Genomic DNA, 19,898 nt, shown 5'->3' with positions numbered 1-19,898 from the left:
ATCACCTGCTGGGAATACAGCTTGTGAATGGCTTCCAAAACTGCCTCCCTGTCAGAGGGAGACGTCGGTAAAGCAGACTTTTGGAAACGGCGAGGGGGGGACGTCTCGAATTTCAATATGTACCCTTGCGATATTACCTGAAGGATCCAGGGGTCTACTTGCGAGTGAGCCCACTGCGCACTGAAATTCATTGAGAACGGGCCCCCACCGTGCCTGAGCTTGTAAGGCCCTAGCGTCATACTGAGGGCTTTGCAGAGGCGGGAAAGGATTTCTGTTCCTGGGAACTGGGTAATCTCTTCAGCCTTTTTCCTCTCCCTCTGTCACGAGCAGAAAAGAGGAACCTTTTGTCCGCTTGCCAACAAAGGACTGCGCCTGATAATACGGTGTCTTATTTTGAGAGGCGACCTGGGGTACAAACGTGGATTTCCCAGTTGTTGCCGTGGCCACCAGGTCTAAAAGACCGACCCCAAATGTCCCCTTTCAAAGGCAATACTTCCAAATGCCGTTTGGAATCCGCATCACCTGACCATTTTACTGGTAGAATTGGACAACGCACTTATACTTGATGCCAGTCGGCAAATATTCCGCTGTGCATCCTACATATATAGAAATGCATCTTTTAAATGCTCTATAGGCAATAATATACTATCCTTATCTAGGATATCAATATTTCCAGTCAGGGAATCCGACCATGCCAACCCAGCACTGCACCTCCAGGCTGAGGCGATTGCTGGTCGCAGTATAACACCAGTATGTGTGTGAATACATTTTTGGATACCCTCCTGCTTTCTATCAGCAGGATCCTTAAGGGCGGCCATCTCATGAGAGGGTAGAGCCCTTGTTCTTACAAGCGTGTGAGCGCCTTATCCCCCCTAGGGGGTGTTTCCCAACGCACCCTTACCTCTGGCGGGAAAGGGTATACAGCCAATACTTTTTAAGAAATTATCAAGTGTTATCGGGGGGAAACCCACGCATCATCACACACCTCATTTTATTTCTCAGATTCAGGAAAACTACAGGTAGTTTTTCCCTCACCGAACATAATACCCCTTTTTGGTGGTACTCGTATTATCAGAAATGTATAAAACATTTTCCATTGTCTCAATCATGTAACGTGTGGCCCTACTGGAAATCACGGTTGTCTCTTCACCGTCGACACAGGAGTCAGTATCCGTGTCGGCGTCTGTATCTGCCATCTGAGGTAACGGGCGCTTTAGAGCCCCTGACGGCCTATGAGACGTCTGGACAGGCACAAGCTGAGTAGCCGGCTGTCTCATGTCAACCACTGTTTTTTTATACAGAGCTGACACTGTCACGTAATTTTCAACAGTACATCCACTCAGGTGTCGACCCCCTAGGTGGTGACATCACTGTTACAGACACTCTGCTCCGTCTCCACATCATTTTTCTCCTCATACATGTCGACACAAACGTACCGACACACAGCACACACACAGGGAATGCTCTGATAGAGGACAGGACCCCACTAGCCCTTTGGGGAGACAGAGGGAGAGTATGCCAGCACACACCAGAGCGCTATATATATATATATATATATATATATATATATATATATATATATATATATATATATATATATATATAGGGATAACCTTATATAAGTGTTTTTCCCCTTATAGCTGCTGTATGTTTTAATACTGCGCCTAATTAGTGCCCCCCTCTCTTTTTTTAACCCTTTCTGTAGTGTAGTGACTGCAGGGAAGAGCCAGGGAGCTTCCCTCCAACTGAGCTGTGAGGGAAAATGGCGCCAGTGTGCTGAGGAGATAAGGCCGCCGAAAAGGGGGCGGGGCCTATCACCCGTTTTTCTGTATATTCTGGCAGGGGTTAAATGCATCCATATAGCCCAGGAGCTATATGTGATGAATTTTTTGCCATGTAAGGTATTTTTATCATGTTTTATTGCGTCTCAGGGCGCCCCCCCCCAGCGCCCTGCACCCTCAGTGACCGGAGTATAAAGTGTGCTGAGAGCAATGGCGCACAGCTGCAGTGCTGTGCGCTACCTTATTGAAGACAGGAACGTCTTCTGCCGCCGATTTTTCCGGACCTCTTCGCTCTTCTGGCTCTGTAAGGGGGCCGGCGGCGCGGCTCCGGGACCCATCCAGACTGGGCCTGTGATCGTCCCTCTGGAGCTAATGTCCAGTAGCCAAGAAGCCCAATCCACTCTGCAAGCAGGTGAGTTCGCTTCTTCTCCCCTTAGTCCCTCGATGCAGTGAGCCTGTTGCCAGCAGGTCTCACTGAAAATAACAAACCTAAACTAAAACTTTCACTAAGAAGCTCAAGAGAGCCCCTAGTGTGCACCCTTTTCGTCGGGCACAGAAATCTAACTGAGGCTTGGAGGAGGGTCATAGGGGGAGGAGCCAGTGCACACCAGTTAGTCCTAAAGCTTTCTTTAGATGTGCCCAGTCTCCTGCGGAGCCGCTATTCCCCATGGTCCTTACGGAGTCCCCAGCATCCACTTAGGACGTTAGAGAAAATAAGAATTTACTTACCGATAATTCTATTTCTCATAGTCCGTAGTGGATGCTGGGACTTCCGTAAGGACCATGGGGAATAGCGGCTCCGCAGGAGACTGGGCACAAAAAGTAAAAGCTTTAGACTAGCTGGTGTGCACTGGCTCCTCCCCCTATGACCCTCCTCCAAGCATCAGTTAGGATACTGTGCCCGGACGAGCGTACATAATAAGGAAGGATTTTGAATCCCGGGTAAGACTCATACCAGCCACACCAATCACACTGTACAACCTGTGATCTGAACCCAGTTAACAGTATGATAAACGTAGGAGCCTCTGAAAAGATGGCTCACAACAATAAACAACCCGATTTTTTGTAACAATAACTATATACACAAGTATTGCAGACAATCCGCACTTGGGATGGGCGCCCAGCATCCACTACGGACTATGAGAAATAGAATTATCGGTAAGTAAATTCTTATTTTCTCTGACGTCCTAGTGGATGCTGGGACTTCCGTAAGGACCATGGGGATTATACCAAAGCTCCCAAACGGGCGGGAGAGTGCGGATGACTCTGCAGCACCGAATGAGAGAACTCCAGGTCCTCCTCAGCCAGGGTATCGAATTTGTAAAATTTTGCAAACGTGTTTGCCCCTGACCAAGTAGCTGCTCGGCAAAGTTGTAAAGCCGAGACCCCTCGGCAGCCGCCCAAGATGAGCCCACTTTTCTTGTGGAATGGGCTTTAACAGATTTTGGCTGTGGCAGTCCTGCCACAGAATGTGCAAGCTGAATTGTACTACAAATCCAACGAGCAATCGTCTGCTTAGAAGCAGGAGCACCCAGCTTGTTGGGTGCATACAGGATAAACAGCGAGTCAGATTTTCTGACTCCAGCCGTCCTGGAAACATATATTTTCAGGGCCCTGACTACGTCCAACAACTTGGAGTCCTCCAAGTCCCTAGTAGCCGCAGGCACCACAATAGGTTGGTTCATGTGAAACGCTGAAACCACCTTAGGGAGAAATTGAGGACGAGTCCTCAATTCTGCCCTGTCTGAATGAAAAATTAGGTAAGGGCTTTTATATGACAAAGCCGCCATTTCTGAGACACGCCTGGCTGACGCCAGAGCTAACAGCATGACCACCTTCCATGTGAGATATTTTAATTCCACAGTGGTGAGTGGTTCAAACCAATGTGATTTTAGGAACCCTAAAACTACATTGAGATCCCAAGGTGCCACTGGTGGCACAAAAGGAGGTTGTATATGCAGTACCCCCTTGACAAACGTCTGAACTTCAGGCAATGAAGCCAGTTCTTTCTGGAAGAAGATCGACAGGGCCGAAATTTGAACCTTAATGGATCCTAATTTTAGGCCCATAGACAGTCCTGCTTGCAGGAAATGCAGGAAACGACCCAGTTGAAATTCCTCTGTGGGGGCCTTCTTAGCCTCACACCAGGAAACATATTTTCTCCAAATGCGGTGATAATGTTTCGCAGTTACATCCTTCCTGGCTTTGATCAGGGTAGGGATGACTTCATCTGGAATGCCTTTTTCCATCAGGATCCGGCGTTCAACCGCCATGCCGTCAAACGCAGCCGCGGTAAGTCTTGGAACAGACAAGGTCCCTGCTGGAGCAGGTCCTTTCTTAGAGGTAGAGGCCACGGGTCCTCCGTGAGCATCTCTTGCAGTTCCGGGTACCAAGTTCTTCTTGGCCAATCCGGAGCCACGAGTATAGTCTTCACTCCTCTCCTTCTTATGATTCTCAGTACTTTTGGAATGAGAGGCAGAGGAGGGAACACATACACCGACTGGTACACCCACGGTGTTACCAGAGCGTCCACCGCTATTGCCTGAGGGTCCCTTGACCTGGCGCAATATCTGTCCAGTTTTTTGTTGAGACGGGACGCCATCATGTCCACCTTTGGTTTTTCCCAACGGTTTACAATCACTTGAAAGACTTCTGGGTGAAGTCCCCACTCCCCCGGGTGGAGGTCGTGTCTGCTGAGGAAGTCTGCTTCCCAGTTGTCCACTCCCGGAATGAACACTGCCGACAGTGCCACCACATGATATTCCGCCCAGCGAAGAATCCTTGCAGCTTCTGCCATTGCCCTCCTGCTTCTTGTGCCGCCCTGTCTGTTGACGTGGGCGACTGCCGTGATGTTGTCCGATTGGATCAATACCGACTGACCCTGAAGCAGAGGCCTTGCTTTGTGTGACTGCTCCCCAGCCTCTCAGGCTGGCATCGGTGGTCACCAGCATCCAATCCTGAATGCCGAATCTGCGGCCCTCTAGAAGATGAGCACTCTGTAACCACCACAGGAGAGACACCCTTGTCCTTGGAGATAGGGTTATCCGCTGATGCATCTGAAGATGCGATCCGGACCATTTGTCCAGCAGATCCCACTGAAAAGTTCTTGCATGGAATCTTCCGAATGGAATCGCTTCGTAAGAAGCCACCATTTTTCCCAGGACTCTCGTGCATTGATGCACTGACACTTGGCCTGGTTTTAGGAGTTTCCTGACTAGCTCGGATAACTCCCTGGCCTTCTCCTCCGGGAGAAACACCTTTTTCTGGACTGTGTCCAGAATCATCCCCAGGAACAGTAGACGTGTTGTTGGAATCAGCTGTGATTTTGGGATATTTAGGATCCACCCGTGCTGACGTAGCACTACCTGAGATAGTGCTACTCCGACCTCTAACTGTTCCCTGGACCTTGCCCTTATCAGGAGATCGTCCAAGTAAGGGATAATTAAGACGCCTTTTCTTCGAAGAAGAATCATCATTTCGGCCATTACCTTGGTAAAGACCCGTGGTGCCGTGGACAATCCAAACGGCAGCGTCTGAAACTGATAATGACAGTTTTGTACCACAAACCTGAGGTACCCTTGGTGAGAAGGGTAGATTGGGACATGGAGATAAGCATCTTTGATGTCCAGAGACACCATATAGTCCCCTTCTTCCAGGTTCGCTATCACTGCTCTGAGTGACTCCATCTTGAATTTGAACCTTTTTATGTAAGTGTTCAAGGATTTTAGATTTAAAATTGGTCTCACCGAGCCGTCCGGCTTCGGTACCACAAACAGCGTGGAATAATACCCCTTTCCCTGTTGTAGGAGGGGTACCTTGATTATCACCTGCTGGGAATACAGCTTGTGAATAGCTTCCACTACCGCCTCCCTGTCGGAGGGAGACGTTGGTAGAGCAGACTTCAGGAACCGGCGAGGGGGAGACGTCTCGAATTCCAATTTGTACCCCTGTGATACTACCTGCAGGATCCAGGGGTCCACTTGCGAGTGAGCCCACTGCGCGCTGAAATTCTTGAGACGGCCCCCCACCGTGCCTGAGTCCGCTTGTAAGGCCCCAGCGTCATGCTGAAGACTTGGCAGAAGCGGGGGAGGGCTTCTGCTCCTGGGAAGAGGCTGCCTGGTGCAGTCTTTTTCCCCTTCCTCTGCCCCGGGGCAGAAATGAGTGGCCTTTTGCCCGCTTGCCCCTATGGGAACGAAAGGACTGAGTTTGAAAAGACGGTGTCTTTTTCTGCTGAGAGGTGACCTGGGGTAAAAAGGTGGATTTTCCAGCCGTTGCTGTGGCCACCAGGTCCGATAGACCGACCCCAAATAACTCCTCCCCTTTATACGGCAATACTTCCATATGTCGTTTGGAATCCGCATCACCTGACCACTGTCGCGTCCATAACGCTCTTCTGGCAGAAATGGACATCGCACTCACTCTAGATGCCAGGGTGCAAATATCCCTCTGTGCATCTCGCATATATAGTAATGCATCCTTTAAATGCTCTATAGTTAATAATATACTGTCCCTATCCAGGGTATCAATATTTTCAGTCAGGGAATCCGACCAAGCCACTCCAGCACTGCACATCCAGGCTGAGGCGATTGCTGGTCGCAGTATAACACCAGTATGTGTGTATATACCTTTTAGGATATTTTCCAGCCTTCTATCAGCTGGTTCCTTAAGGGCGGCCGTATCGGGAGACGGTTTTTGATAAGCGTGTGAGCGCCTTATCTACCCTAGGGGGTGTTTCCCAACGCGCCCTAACCTCTGGCGGGAAAGGGTATAGTGCCAATAATTTATTAGAAATCAGCAGTTTTTTATCGGGGGAAAACCACGCTTTATCACACACCTCATTTTATTCATCTGATTCAGGAAAAACTACTGGTAGTTTTTTCACACCCCACATAATACCCTTTTTTGTGGTACTTGTAGTGTCAGAAATATTCAATGCCTCCTTCATTGCCGTGATCATGTAACGTGTGGCCCTACTGGACATTACGTTTGTCTCCTCACCGTCGACACTGGATTCAGTATCCGTGTCTGGGTCTGTGTCGACCATCTGAGGTAACGGGCGTTTTAGCGCCCCCGACGGTGTCTGAGACGCCTGAACAGGCACTAATTGATTTGCCGGCTGTCTCATGTCGTCAACAGTTTTTTGCAAAGTGCTGACACTGTCACGTAATTCTTTAAATACGACCATCCAGTCAGGTGTCGACTCCCTAGGGGGTGACATCACTAACACAGGCAATTACTCTGCGTCCACATCATTTTCCTCCTCATACATGTCGACACAATCGTACCGACACCCAGCACACACACAGGGAATGCTCTGAAAGAGGACAGGACCCCACGAGCCCTTTGGGGAGACAGAGGGAGAGTTTGCCAGCACACACCAGAGCGCTATATATATACAGGGATAACCTTATGTAAGTGTTACTCCCTTTATAGCTGCTGTTTTATATTAGCTGCCAATAGTGCCCCCCCCCCCCCCCCCCCTCTTGTTTTACCCTGATTCTGTAGCAGGACTGCAGGGGAGAGTCTGGGAGCCTTCCTTCCAGCGGAACTGTGAGGGAAAATGGCGCTTGTGTGCTGAGGAGATAGGCTCCGCCCCCTTCACGGCGGCCTTTTCTCCCGCTTTTTTTAGGAAAACTGGCAGGGGTGAAATGCATCCATATAGCCCAGGAGCTATATGTGATGTATTTCTTTAGCCATATAAGGTTTAAACATGTTTTATTGCGTCTCAGGGCGCTCCCCCCCAGCGCCCTGCACCCTCAGTGACCGGAGTGTGAAGTGTGCTGAGAGCAATGGCGCACAGCTGCAGTGCTGTGCGCTACCTTATCTGAAGACAGGAACGTCTTCTGCCGCCGATTTCTCCGGACCTCTTCGCTCTTCTGGCTCTGTAAGGGGGCCGGCGGCGCGGCTCCGGGACCCATCCAGGCTGAACCTGTGATCGTCCCTCTGGAGCTAATGTCCAGTAGCCAAGAAGCCCAATCCACTCTGCACGCAGGTGAGTTCGCTTCTTCTCCCCTTAGTCCCACGATGCAGTGAGCCTGTTGCCAGCAGGACTCACTGAAAATAAAAAACCTATTTAAACTTTTACTTCTAAGCAGCTCAGGAGAGCCACCTAGCATGCACCCTTCTCGTTCGGGCACAAAAATCTAACTGAGGCTTGGAGGAGGGTCATAGGGGGAGGAGCCAGTGCACACCAGCTAGTCTAAAGCTTTTACTTTTTGTGCCCAGTCTCCTGCGGAGCCGCTATTCCCCATGGTCCTTACGGAAGTCCCAGCATCCACTAGGACGTCAGAGAAATAAATGTTAAACCAGGATGGATCATTTCAGTTTCTGGTTTAACTGCATTGGTCAAAGCAGCCAATCATTAACCCATAGCGACGTAGACAATGACAGCATGTGTGTGATTGGTCAGTTAGGGTTACTGCACATTGGGCGTGAGTCAGATGTGGTTGGAGGGTGCATCACTGCTGCTTACTTGGAAGTGATGCACAGATCCAGTATGTTAATGCAGCAGGAGGTGTCTGGTATAAGTAGACGCCTCCTGCATGCATCTGTGATCCGATGCTGCATCCTAGGACGCAGCATCGGATCACCTGCGACACCATTGGCCATCTGAGTAACCCTGAGGTCCTGCAAGCCTGCTGCTGCAGCTCCGTCCTATAGGCCGGGAACTCTCTATTGGAAGATAGAGAACCTGGCCTTGGCACTGCCGCCGCCACCCTCTCCTCTCCCCCAAAACGGCTGCATACTGTCAATCTCTTGACGTCTGCCCCCGAAGTGCATCCAAAGGCACAGGACCTGTATTGTACGTGTTCAGTACTAGTCCGGCGCAAAGTACCAAACATTACTTGCGACTGTGCCCTCACTTGTGTCAGGACCTGAACCAGGCTCATTGTTATGAATGTTCGACGTGCATTTCCAGTTGTAATAAATTGTGACAATACATAACGTGAACTACTAACTTTAAACTGATGAAACCCTCAGGCATACCAAACATACACAGAGCGCTGTTATTATGTCATTAAGTTAATACACAAACCAAATAGAGAAAAGCTGAACAACACAGGACAGAGAAAGTGAAGCTCAACAAACACTGGGGCAGATGTATTACCCTGGAGAAGGCATAAGGAAGTGACAAACCAGTGATATGTGCAAGGTGATAAAGGCAGCAGCCAATCAGATCCTAACTGTTAATTTACATATTGGAACTGATTGGCTGGTGCCTTTATCACCTTGCACATATCACTGGTTTATCACCTCCTTATGCTTTCTCCAGGTTAATACATCTGCCCCTCTGTACTATCCACTTTCATGCTGAGCGTTTGGGAATTTAGTTCCTCAGTTCAGATGCAATGTGCCGTTCCAGGACGGCACAGCGCATCCACCAACAATGCAAAGACAGCGCTAATTTAACTGGACAATATGTGTGAATGAAGACACTTCTGTAATTGTATCGCTTAGTGCCATTTTAAGGGGCATATGACTCCTTACAACAATTCTTTTACCTTTCCAATAAAACTAACATTCTCTATGCAAACACGTATTAGCTTACACAGAACAAACGGTTGTCGACAGTCAGGCTACTCACCATTCGGGATCCCGGCATCACATAACCGCATCCCATTCTAATATACATTATCTACAGGACTATTAAAAAGCATCTATTGCATTGTATTATAAAACTTTACACTTTTCTTAAATTTTTTTAATTTTTTTCACTTGTGTCAAACATGAAGAAATTATTACAGCATACGCTGAAATCTCAGTCAACAATATACTTAAATAACCCTCTTAGTCCAGTTATAAGCAGCTTATTTGGCCAGAGCAGGCTGCAAATGCCATTAGATTGCTGATCAGCACTGAGCATGTTCATCTCCACGTGTGATGGATGGATGGAAGGATGCCAAGCTCATCTCTTTAATAAGGCACACATGAATTACACAGGTTCTGGGTCTGGCTTATTGGGACCAGGTGTGATAAGGAGGCAGAATTGAGGTAATCATCTCATCTGGTGCTAATCAGGCAGCTACAAAACATGTATAATTCATAGGCGTTCCTTATTAAGCTGATGAGTTGGCAATTCTAGAGCGAGTCCTCAAACTAGCTATCGGCAGCTTTTTCCTTAAGATCCCCATACATTGGCAATCGATTAGGGCAATTTGCTATTTTGCCATTGTGCAAATAAACCTGCAAAGTATGGGGTACGCAGATCGCGGATTCAGACCAAAAAGCGATTGGGATTGTTAAATCAGGTTGTCCAACATGTTGGCTTTCCCAGATCATTTTGGGGCTGTAGATTGCTAGTGTATGGTAACAATCAGCAGATTTGCTGACCGTTTCTAGTAAACTATGAGCCTTTCAAGATTGGGCGATCTGTATTTGCTGAAAATGATCTATAAATCACCGAAAAATATCTGCAATGTATGGGTGCAGATTGGTGGATTGGGGAATCTTTAAATCTAATAGGCCCTACACACTGGCCGATTTTTGGAAAGATATGAACGATCTCGTTCATAAATGAACGAGAACTCGTTCATATCTTTAAGTGTGGAGGCTCCAGCGATGATGATGATGATGATGATGATGAGGCTCCGCGCTCGTTCATCGCTGGTCTCCCGTCGGCTGTGCATGCAGGCCAATATGGACGATCTCGTCCATATTTGCCTGCACTTCAATGCAGCCGCGTGACGGGGGGAGTGAAGAAACTTCACTCCCCCCGTCACTGCCCCCCGCCGCCGGGTCGCTCGTCGGCCGTATCCGCCGTCGGGCAGCTCGGCGGCGGATCGGCTAGTGTATAGGGCCCCTAAGAGGGGGGGGGGTCAGAATCTGAAGATAGTTTTATTGTGATTGCTGATGTATGGGGGCCTTTACGCTAATTACTTTCCAATTTACTCGCCCCCTGCACATTCTAAATCAACCAGACAGGCAAGATATATGGGGGACCTGGACTGCACACCCTATTTCTAAACATAATAAGAGGTGCTAACATGCTAAAGACTTGTAGTGCCATCCAGAAAAAGAAAAGAAAATGCAGGTGCACACGCTAAACACTAAGAACACTGGCAATTAGAACAGATAATAAATTCTATAATTTAACGTGGAGTAAAATTGAGATTCTTAATATAATATTGACCACAAATGTGAGCCCACCTAGAACTGCCAAGTAACCTCAACAGGTGGATCCCTAACATTCCTAAGGTTCAAGTCCAGAGCACGAAACACCCTGGGTCAGCACAACCCAACTGCCCCAAGGCATCGCACTAGTAACTAGCAGCAGTTTAAGGAGCACAATTCAATTGTCTTTCCTATTCAATTGAAGGAGAGAAAATGAGCTGCAGTGATTTCTTGAAGAACTTGCTCTGGAAACCATTATTCTTTAATTACTCAGCTTCTGAAGCTCTGTCTTCTTCCAGACAGGCTGGTCTTCTGCAGCAGTGTGTGTAGGTATCTGAGAGGTTGGGTATGATTTGCCGGCGGTTAGAATACCGACAGCAGCATCCTGAAGTTCGGAATCCAGAGAGGGGAAGGTAAGTATAATTACCTTACCTCTTTGGCCGCCCAACCCTCCCCCCACCTGCAGCCTAACCTCCCTTCCCCTCAGCCTAAACCTAACCACCCAAGGCCGCAGCCTAACCCTCCCCCGACCCCTGCAGCCTAAACATAACAGCTGCGGAGACCACACAGGTAAGTATGCAAACTAGGACAGATGAGAGAGGTGTAGTCCAAGCTGAAGGAGTCTCAGCCCACAAGTGTACACACATGTACCCAATATAGAATATATATGGGGGTGGGGGGCTGGACTGTACACCCTACTTCTAAACACAATAAGACTTGTATTGCCACACAGAACGTTTTTTTTTTTTTTTTTTTAGTCCAGACAGGCAGGAGAGTAAGGCCCCTTTCACATTAGCCGGCATGGAATACTCCTGAACGGCTTTTTGCTGTGTCAGGATTGTAATGAATACATAAGCCCACAGCCCGGTTGCCGTGGTGCAGTCGGAAATATCCACGTGGGCGTGCCGTTCCTGAAGGCAGTGGACTGTTTGTGAATGGCCTCTTTCACACACACTGGGTTTTTTGTGTCACTACTGCGCATGCGCACATCATTAAACATGGCTCAAAGCCGTTGTGTGTGAAAGGCACTGCCGACCAGCCCAAAAAAATGGACAACTTATACCTGGCTTTTTGCCGTCCGATCAAAACCGGCGTGTGTGAAACAGGCCTAAGGGCTGTAACACACGCGCCGGCTCCCGCCGCCCGGCAAAATCCTGGACGGCTTTTTGACACGGCCGTGCTGCTGAGACACATCCAGAGCAATGTGTCCTTTCACACGGCACGGGACAGCACGGCTGCCGTGTTGCAACCGAAAATATCCACTGGAAGGTCTGGCTGCCGGTCCGGGGCCGAGCCGTCTTTGTAAGCAGTGAACCGTGTGTGTGAAGGGGAGCTTTCACACACACACGTTTTTTTTAGCCGCCGCGTATACGCACAGCATTACACACGGCTCAAAGCCGTTGTGTGTGAAAGACCCTCCCGGATGGCAAAAAGACGGACCCAGTTTGTCCGGCTTTTTGCCATCCTTATCAGTACAATCAGCCAATAGTTGCTTTGTCAGATCGGAGCTTTTATCGCCTAGTGTGTATCCGACTTGTGTGGGAAACACAAGTGACTAGGAGGAGGTAGAAACAAAATGCAGATAGCTCAGTTACAGTCTATCTGGCCAAAAGTTACTAATTTGACACGGAATCTTCCAAGTTTCCTAAATTCCTGAGCAGACTGCAATTGTCTTACGAAACACTTAAGAGACGCCAACAGCAACAGGCAAGAACTTATTACTAGTACGTATTTATCCTGACATTTTGGCTGCAGAGAAGTTCCTTTTTTAAAGAGATTAACTATTTATAATGTTGGAATAAAAGCAGGTGCCGAATGTTGCCAGAAAAATCAACATGCATTTTGTGCAGCCTGCAGAACAGGATGTGTCAGTTTTACCCCAGGAAAGAACAGGGGTTAAATTTACTAAGATGGGAGTTCTATTTAAGATGGGATGTTGCCCATAGCAACCAATCAGATTCTACTTCTCATTTATCTAGCACCTTCTAGAAGATAATAACTGGAATCTGATTGGTTGCTATGGGCAACATCTTATATTAAATAGAACTCCCATCTTAGTAAATTTACCCCCAGGAGCTCAAATGTATTCAGCCTTAAAAAGTGATCAAGAGGAGAGTAATAAAGAGTAAGTACCAACCAACCAGCTCCTGTCATTTTCCAAACACATCCTGTAACATGGCAGTTAGAAAGCCGATTGGCTGGTACTTTAGCACTTTTTAAGGCTTATTACATTTGGCCCAGGGCTACATGCACCAAGCTTATGCCAGTATATGTGGCATTACAGTGTAAGTAGCAAATGCTAAATTCATAGGGGAAGATGCACGCAGCAGTGAACAGGATGAAGTTGCCCATGGCAACCAATCAGCAGCTATCTATAATTGTATAGAATGCACTTGATAAATGTTACTTCAATGCTGATTGGATGCCATGGGCAACTTCTCTACTGGCTCACTTCTTCATTGTTTTCACAGATTCAGAGATGTGCGCTAATGTATTCACAGCTGAGAATTTGTACGTAGCTAATGTGCGGAAATGCTGAAACCACTTGAGACAATGGGGGTCATTCCGAGTTGATCGCTAGTGAAAAATGTTTGCACAGCGATTAAGTGAAAAAGCGGCACTTCTGCGTATGCGGCGCAGTGCGCACGCGCAACGTACTTTCACAACGGGCGATGTATTTTTACACAATGTCTAGCGACGCTTTTCAGACGCACAGGAAGCCGCAGAGTGATTGACATGAAGTGGGCGTTTCTGGGTGTCAACTGACCATTTTCAGGGAGTGTTCGGAAAAACACAGGCGTGCCAGGGAAAACGCAGGCATGGCTGGGCAAACGCAGAGCGTGTTTGTGACGTCAAATTCGGAACTGAATGGTCTGAAGTGATCGCAAGCGCTGAGTAGTTCTGGAGCTACTCTAAAACTGCACAATATTTTTTTGTAGCCGCTCTGCGATCCTTTCGTTCGCACTTCTGCTAAGCTAAAATACACTCCCAAAGGGCGGCGGCCTAGCGTTAGCACAACTGCTAAAAACTGCTAGCGAGCGATCAACTCGGAATGACCCCCTATATGGAGATTCGCACCAGCGGCTTTGTAAGTGCGAGCATCAATCGTAGCTCAAACAATTATCAAAGTTCAGAGTAGCCCTAAGGTCACTTGACCATCGCAGGCACTTAAATCAATGCACAGTTGGCTGATACTCACCTGCAAGCACATTGGTTTGTGTACAACTCTGAAATAGGACAAATAAAGGGCTTGATTTATGCTCCACCATACGATGACGTATACAAGTGCTGAGATGTCTACTTTGAGGTCCGTGGTGTGGACGATGGAGATAGAGAGTGTAAACACTCCAACATCCACGCAATATTGGTTGTACCTTCAACATCTACATAGGGGTTACGCTCTTAAATTAAAACATGGCCTCTGACGCAGTGGATTTGTGATTAGGAATGCTGCTGCCTGTAACACTCCCATAACATGCACATGAAACGCCCCCTTTTTGTGCTCACTTTAGGTCACCTCCCAGTCTCCACCCTGAAACGGGCCGGAGAACACAAACTCCTTCTCAAGCGTTTGCGATGCTGTACACAACTGCGAATGCCATCAGACACTTGGCTGCAAGCATGTGCAGTGAGGGTTTCTAGGACTTTCCGCACATGTGCAGCAGTATAAAAAACTGCTCAACTGCAAGAACATAGACACTGCGTCCGTCTTGGATGCAGTCCCATACTAGTTTAATGAATATTCATAAGACAGAGGTTCCCAAAACGTAGTCCTCAGGGTACCCTAAAAGTCCAGGTTTAAGTATATCCATGTACAACAATCTGTGCACAAGCATGGATATCCTTAAAACATGGATTGTTGGGTTGCTTTGAGAACAGAGTTTAGGAAGACCTGTCATAAAGCAAACTGTGGGGGGATTCAATTGCCTTGGGAGCCCCCTGCTAGGCATCTATACCAATAGGCACCCGATGTTGCAATTCATTTGTTGCTCCGTTCAGGTGCCCATTTGCACACTTATCTTCTATCACTTCAGGAGACTGTGAGAAGAAACGCATCTTACGTGGCTGAGTGGCTGGACTAAATTGCTCTGTTGTGGGCCCATAAATTTTGATGCCTAGTAGGAGGTGCTGCAAAAAATTGAAACGCCCCATCCATCTGTGTCCTGAGATCATTAACAACACATTCAAAGAACTTTTATCAAATAAAATATATTTAAATATGGAAAAACACAACATTGACCACCTAATTAAGAAACAAAGGTGTGGGAACTCGGGCGTTAGGACGCCCAAAGCAGGAAGTTTAGGGTATAGTCGTGTTAGGTGGCAAAACCCAGTCTGTTTGGGCACAACATGCGCGATGTGCACCCAAACACAATTGAATTGTGACTGTTTGGGCGTCAAAAAAGTCCAGTCCAGACAGGATTTTTAGATGCCCAAAAACAATTGAATCAATCCAATAGTTTTCCTTGATATCTATATATCCCTTATTCCTCTCAAGAGTGTGCCTTACATTTACCTCTACCCACCTGTAATTCCTGCATATAGGGAGTCATTCCGACCCGTTCGCACGCAGCGGTTCTTCGCTGCAGTGCGAACAGATCGGGACTGCGGCTGCACGGCGCAAGCAATGCACACATGCGTCATCGCCGGGCAGCGACGTCGCCAGCGCAAAGTGATTGCAGCGGCGATCGCATGAAGACTGACAGGCGGGAGACGCTCCGGGGCGTCAACTGACCGTTTTCCAGGTGTGGTGAGGCAAACGCAGGCGGATCCAGGCGATTGGAGGGCGGATGTCTGACGTCAATCCCGGGACCTACGTTGCTGGATTCGTTGCACAGGGTAAGTAACTCTTACCCTGGTCTTGTTTTGTAGGAAACATTTTAAGCATAGAAGGGCTGCACAAGCGATCGCAGCCCTGCTATGCTAAAATACACTCCCCCATAGGCGGCGTCAAGTTGATCGCAAAAGCAGCAAAAAGTTGCTACATGCCGACCTTTGATGTTGCTACAAGTTGACAGTGCTGCACACTTCAGGGGCATGTCACAGACAAGTGGGCGGTGCCTGAGGTGTGATGATGAGATTGTTATTGTGGTCCCGCCTCCCACTATACAATGCCGCAATTACCAGCATTGGAAATGGGGGTGGGGCCACAATGCAATTCAGCACGATTTGTGTCATTGGCTGGCAGAATTGTTCACGTTACTCAGGAAGGGAGCAGCTGCGACCAGCTGTCGTCAGGTGGCCTTCAGGAGACCACCTGAGATTCAGGATCCTCTCAGACAATCTTGGGGAGTAGGCAAGTATGTGTAATCATGTGACACAATGTCACAGCAACATCAATGCATCCTTATCACAAAAAGGGAACTTATCACAATTAACACATTGCGAGGGCAGGTACGTTTCCAGTCCCCTTTAGCCACGGTGCGCATGCTAATGTATAAAAATGAAGACAAATGCATTTTTGTCTACTGGCCCGTGGTTTGCATGAACAGGATATGTACTGCACATATGCAAATCTTTGTCTGCAATGATGGTTGTAGTGTCCCCTAAGCCACAGCATGATTTTCAGAAAATGGCGATGTCACGCCTTCAAAATGGTGCCGAATGCCATGGCAGCACTGTCACTAGCCCTGGCTGCATGAGTAAACTGAGGATTACTCAGATGGCCGATATTCATGCAGATGATCCGATGCTGCACCCCTGGACACAGCAGAGGATCATAGAAGCCGGCAGGTGGCGTCTATATACATAAGTTGCCTCCTGCAGCTTTAACATATTTTAGCACAGCCGCTGCGTACAAAGACTCAGCGGGCGTGCAAATGCATCCATCTCTGAACGAGGCCCTGTGTCTATCTGGCAGCAATACGTGGTTTCCCATCAGGAGAGATTTTGAAAAGGAGAATTTTTTTTTTTATAGAAGTATAGTTAAGAGTAATAGCTAATGTAAAACTAGGTGTATGTTTAATAAGGTATTAAAGTTCCTATATAAAGAAAGAAACTTCTATGTGGGATTGTGGCTTCACCCTCAATTCTGATTTTACTTACGTACAACAATACTGTAAAATAATAACTTGCATGTCATATGGCATCAAAGTGGTAAGGAACAACTACATTATGGAATAAACTGTAATGGATGGATTCAATAAAGCAAGAGGGGGGTGAGCTGCCATTGCAGTGGCGTGGAAATACCATCAACGGCACCTTACTTTGCCCCCCTCACGGCCTGAACTCACAGCCCCAGTTGGGACTACACACAAAAATCAGCGAGTCCAAAGCTACTGTTATTGCAGCATTTAGTCACACTTACACTCACAGACACGCGGGCAAGTCTAATTGAATTGACCCTAAGCAACTATAACTCAACAGAACGGAGGGGCAGTTTACCGAATAGAAAATGTTAACAACATTATGGTAGAATTTAACTGCCAGCGACTTTTTCACCTGGCCGTATTACCACGACATTCGTCGCACTTTACGGAGGTGGGATCTCACTCACAAGTGTTCGCTACCCCACAGGGGAGTGAACACGTTTAGACGAATCGGGCTGGGTGAAGGGGGCTGCTCAGGCTGCAGATAAGTCTCTTCTCTTTCAGATGTGAAAATTAAAGAACAATTACTGAATTGGGAACTCTGCTTTCCATGTGCATGAATTACACCAGAGAACTTAGAAGATGCCCTATACACAAGCCCAGAGCAACAGTACCAAAAGCATTCCCACAGCGGCAAGGTGCCTCAAACTCCTCCAAGTCCCCCTAGAAGTATATATTGTATATCTGCAATCCTTCCATTGAAACATGGGCCCTCATTCCGAGTTGTTCGCTCGCAAGTGAATTTTAGCAGATTTGCTCATGCTAAGCCGCCGCCTACTGGGAGTGAATCTTAGCATCTTAAAATTGCGAACGATGTATTCGCAATATTGCGATTACACACCTCGTAGCAGTTTCTGAGTAGCTTCAGACTTACTCGGCATCTGCGATCAGTTCAGTGCTTGTCGTTCCTGGTTTGACGTCACAAACACTCCCAGCGTTCGCCCAGACACTCCCCCGTTTCTCCAGACACTCCTGCGTTTTTTCCGGAAACGGTAGCGTTTTTTCCCACACGCCCATAAAACGGCCTGTTTCCGCCCAGTAACACCCATTTCCTGTCAATCACATTACGATCGCCAGACCGATGAAAAAGCTGAGTAAAATTCCTAACTGCATAGCAAATTTACTTGGCGCAGTCGCAGTGCGGACATTGCGCATGCGCATTAAGCGGAAAATCGCTGCGATGCGAAGATTTTTACCGAGCGAACAACTCAGAATGAGGGCCATGCTTTGCCCAAGTGCAGTTATAGTACTCGCTTCAACTCTGAATCAGCCCCATCACGGAAATCACAAACTTGAAGCCTGTATCATGCATGAAAATGTATCATACCCCCAGAGAGTACCATATTAAGCATTACGAAGTTAACAACTCATCAACATTTTACAAGAATATCAAAAATATAATTTAGAGCCGGGTCACAAGTAGACATTACTGAAGCAAAGCAGTCCCTTTAAGATCAGGAATGGTCTATCACTGCATGTGTAACATAAATATGTATATATCCTGATATGAGTGGATTGTAGCAGATTTACAAAGCCTACAGGCCACAGAAGGGCTGCAAAGGACCAGTTTCTCTGGCTGTAGTGGAGCTACCAGTGATGGATGCAAGTCTGCGGCTGGCTGGGCCTGCTGGGCATTGTAGTTCCTGCAAAGTTAGAGAACCCCAGGCTGCATGTGCCCGGTTAGGAGGGATGGATGGGGGTGCGTATAACCTGGGAATGGATACATGGACGTAAGTCCCCCTCACCTCATCTTCCAGCAACGTGGGGAGAGGCTGGAATTCATACAACTCCTTACAGCCTTCCTCTCCTTCTTCTTCTTCTTCCTCATCCTCCTCCACATAATACTCCGGCACATCTACCTCTTCGGCCTCCTCCATTCCCCCAGCAGCACCTGCCCGCGCCTAATAACAGCGTTGCCAGGTCCCCGGCTATTGCAGCAGCCAGATCGTGCGGAGTGTCCCAGGCGCCCTCACTGCGCATGCGCGGCGACTCGCAGCTTCCGCATCTCTGCTAATCTCAGCGTCTCTCCCGTCACCTGGTAACGTGACGTCAGCGGGGGCACGCCTGCTGCCCAGGGTGTCCCACCTAGCAGAGCCCTCTGGCGGCTGTCCGGTTTGCAGCAGCCACTCTGTATGCAGCTATATAGGAACAGAACTTAGGATGTACAGTAATGTATTATTGTTGCTAGGAGCTAAACATGCAGACATGTAACATAAACATGGGTATAAAATAATGGCAATGTTTTCTTGTATGATGAGCCTGGACCTGGTCATAGGAGTCCAACCTTCATGATCACTGTTAGTGTGACCTAGCCAAATGATGTATTATGTTTTGTTGCAATCTGAGCCCATCAGAGGATTAATATACATGATATACAATACTGTAAGGGAGATGGCCCGGTATATTTATGGTGTTTATGTGGTGTATATGAAAATTTCATGAAAAGTACTGAAGCAGAGAAGCTGTAAGTATTGGTAAAACACAAACCTGAAATATTTTATCTTTGCCACATCTGCAATGCGTGAGACGTGTTCTGAAACAGGCCTAAAGACAGGGTACACTACAAACAGTCTCATACTTGAGATCTGATCGTTATTCCAATTTCACTGACGGCTGAAAGTCCGAATGAACATGCCCTTTCATACGTACACACTATTACAGTCCACAATCCTCCTGTAAAACCATCTGCTGGTAAGATTGTGACTGGAGGAGTGCGTACACACTTCCAGGTCTGCCAGAAATATCAGATCAGCAGACATGATATGTTTTGTTGCGATAAAACATGATCGTGGGTGGGTACACACTACAACGATCTAAGACCGATATGTAGTTTCCGGACAAATCGGAATGTCTATCGTTTAGTGGACCTGATTCAGGTTTGGTGGCTGCTGGTTCTCATGCAGCAAAGTACTGATTA

The 19,898-nt window shown here is 47.6% G+C and overlaps 1 protein-coding gene across 1 annotated transcript in view; it reads right to left on the bottom strand.

Moving 5' to 3' along the window:
- The window catches only part of KNDC1 (kinase non-catalytic C-lobe domain containing 1), a 387,543-nt gene extending 368,475 nt beyond the window's left edge, over nt 1-19,068 (bottom strand). Inside the window, exon 1 of the mRNA XM_063963294.1 lies at nt 18,727-19,068. Coding sequence (XP_063819364.1) covers nt 18,727-18,858 — 132 coding nt within the window. The 5' untranslated portion in view covers nt 18,859-19,068. The remainder of the gene's footprint in view (nt 1-18,726) is intronic.
- Nucleotides 19,069-19,898: the final 830 nt, after the last annotated feature.

The sequence above is a fragment of the Pseudophryne corroboree genome, chromosome 3, assembly GCF_028390025.1.
Source record: "Pseudophryne corroboree isolate aPseCor3 chromosome 3, aPseCor3.hap2, whole genome shotgun sequence".
Taxonomy (NCBI): domain Eukaryota; kingdom Metazoa; phylum Chordata; class Amphibia; order Anura; family Myobatrachidae; genus Pseudophryne; species Pseudophryne corroboree.
Note: the sequence above shows the minus strand (reverse complement) of the source record. Positions and strands in the feature narration are given on the sequence as shown.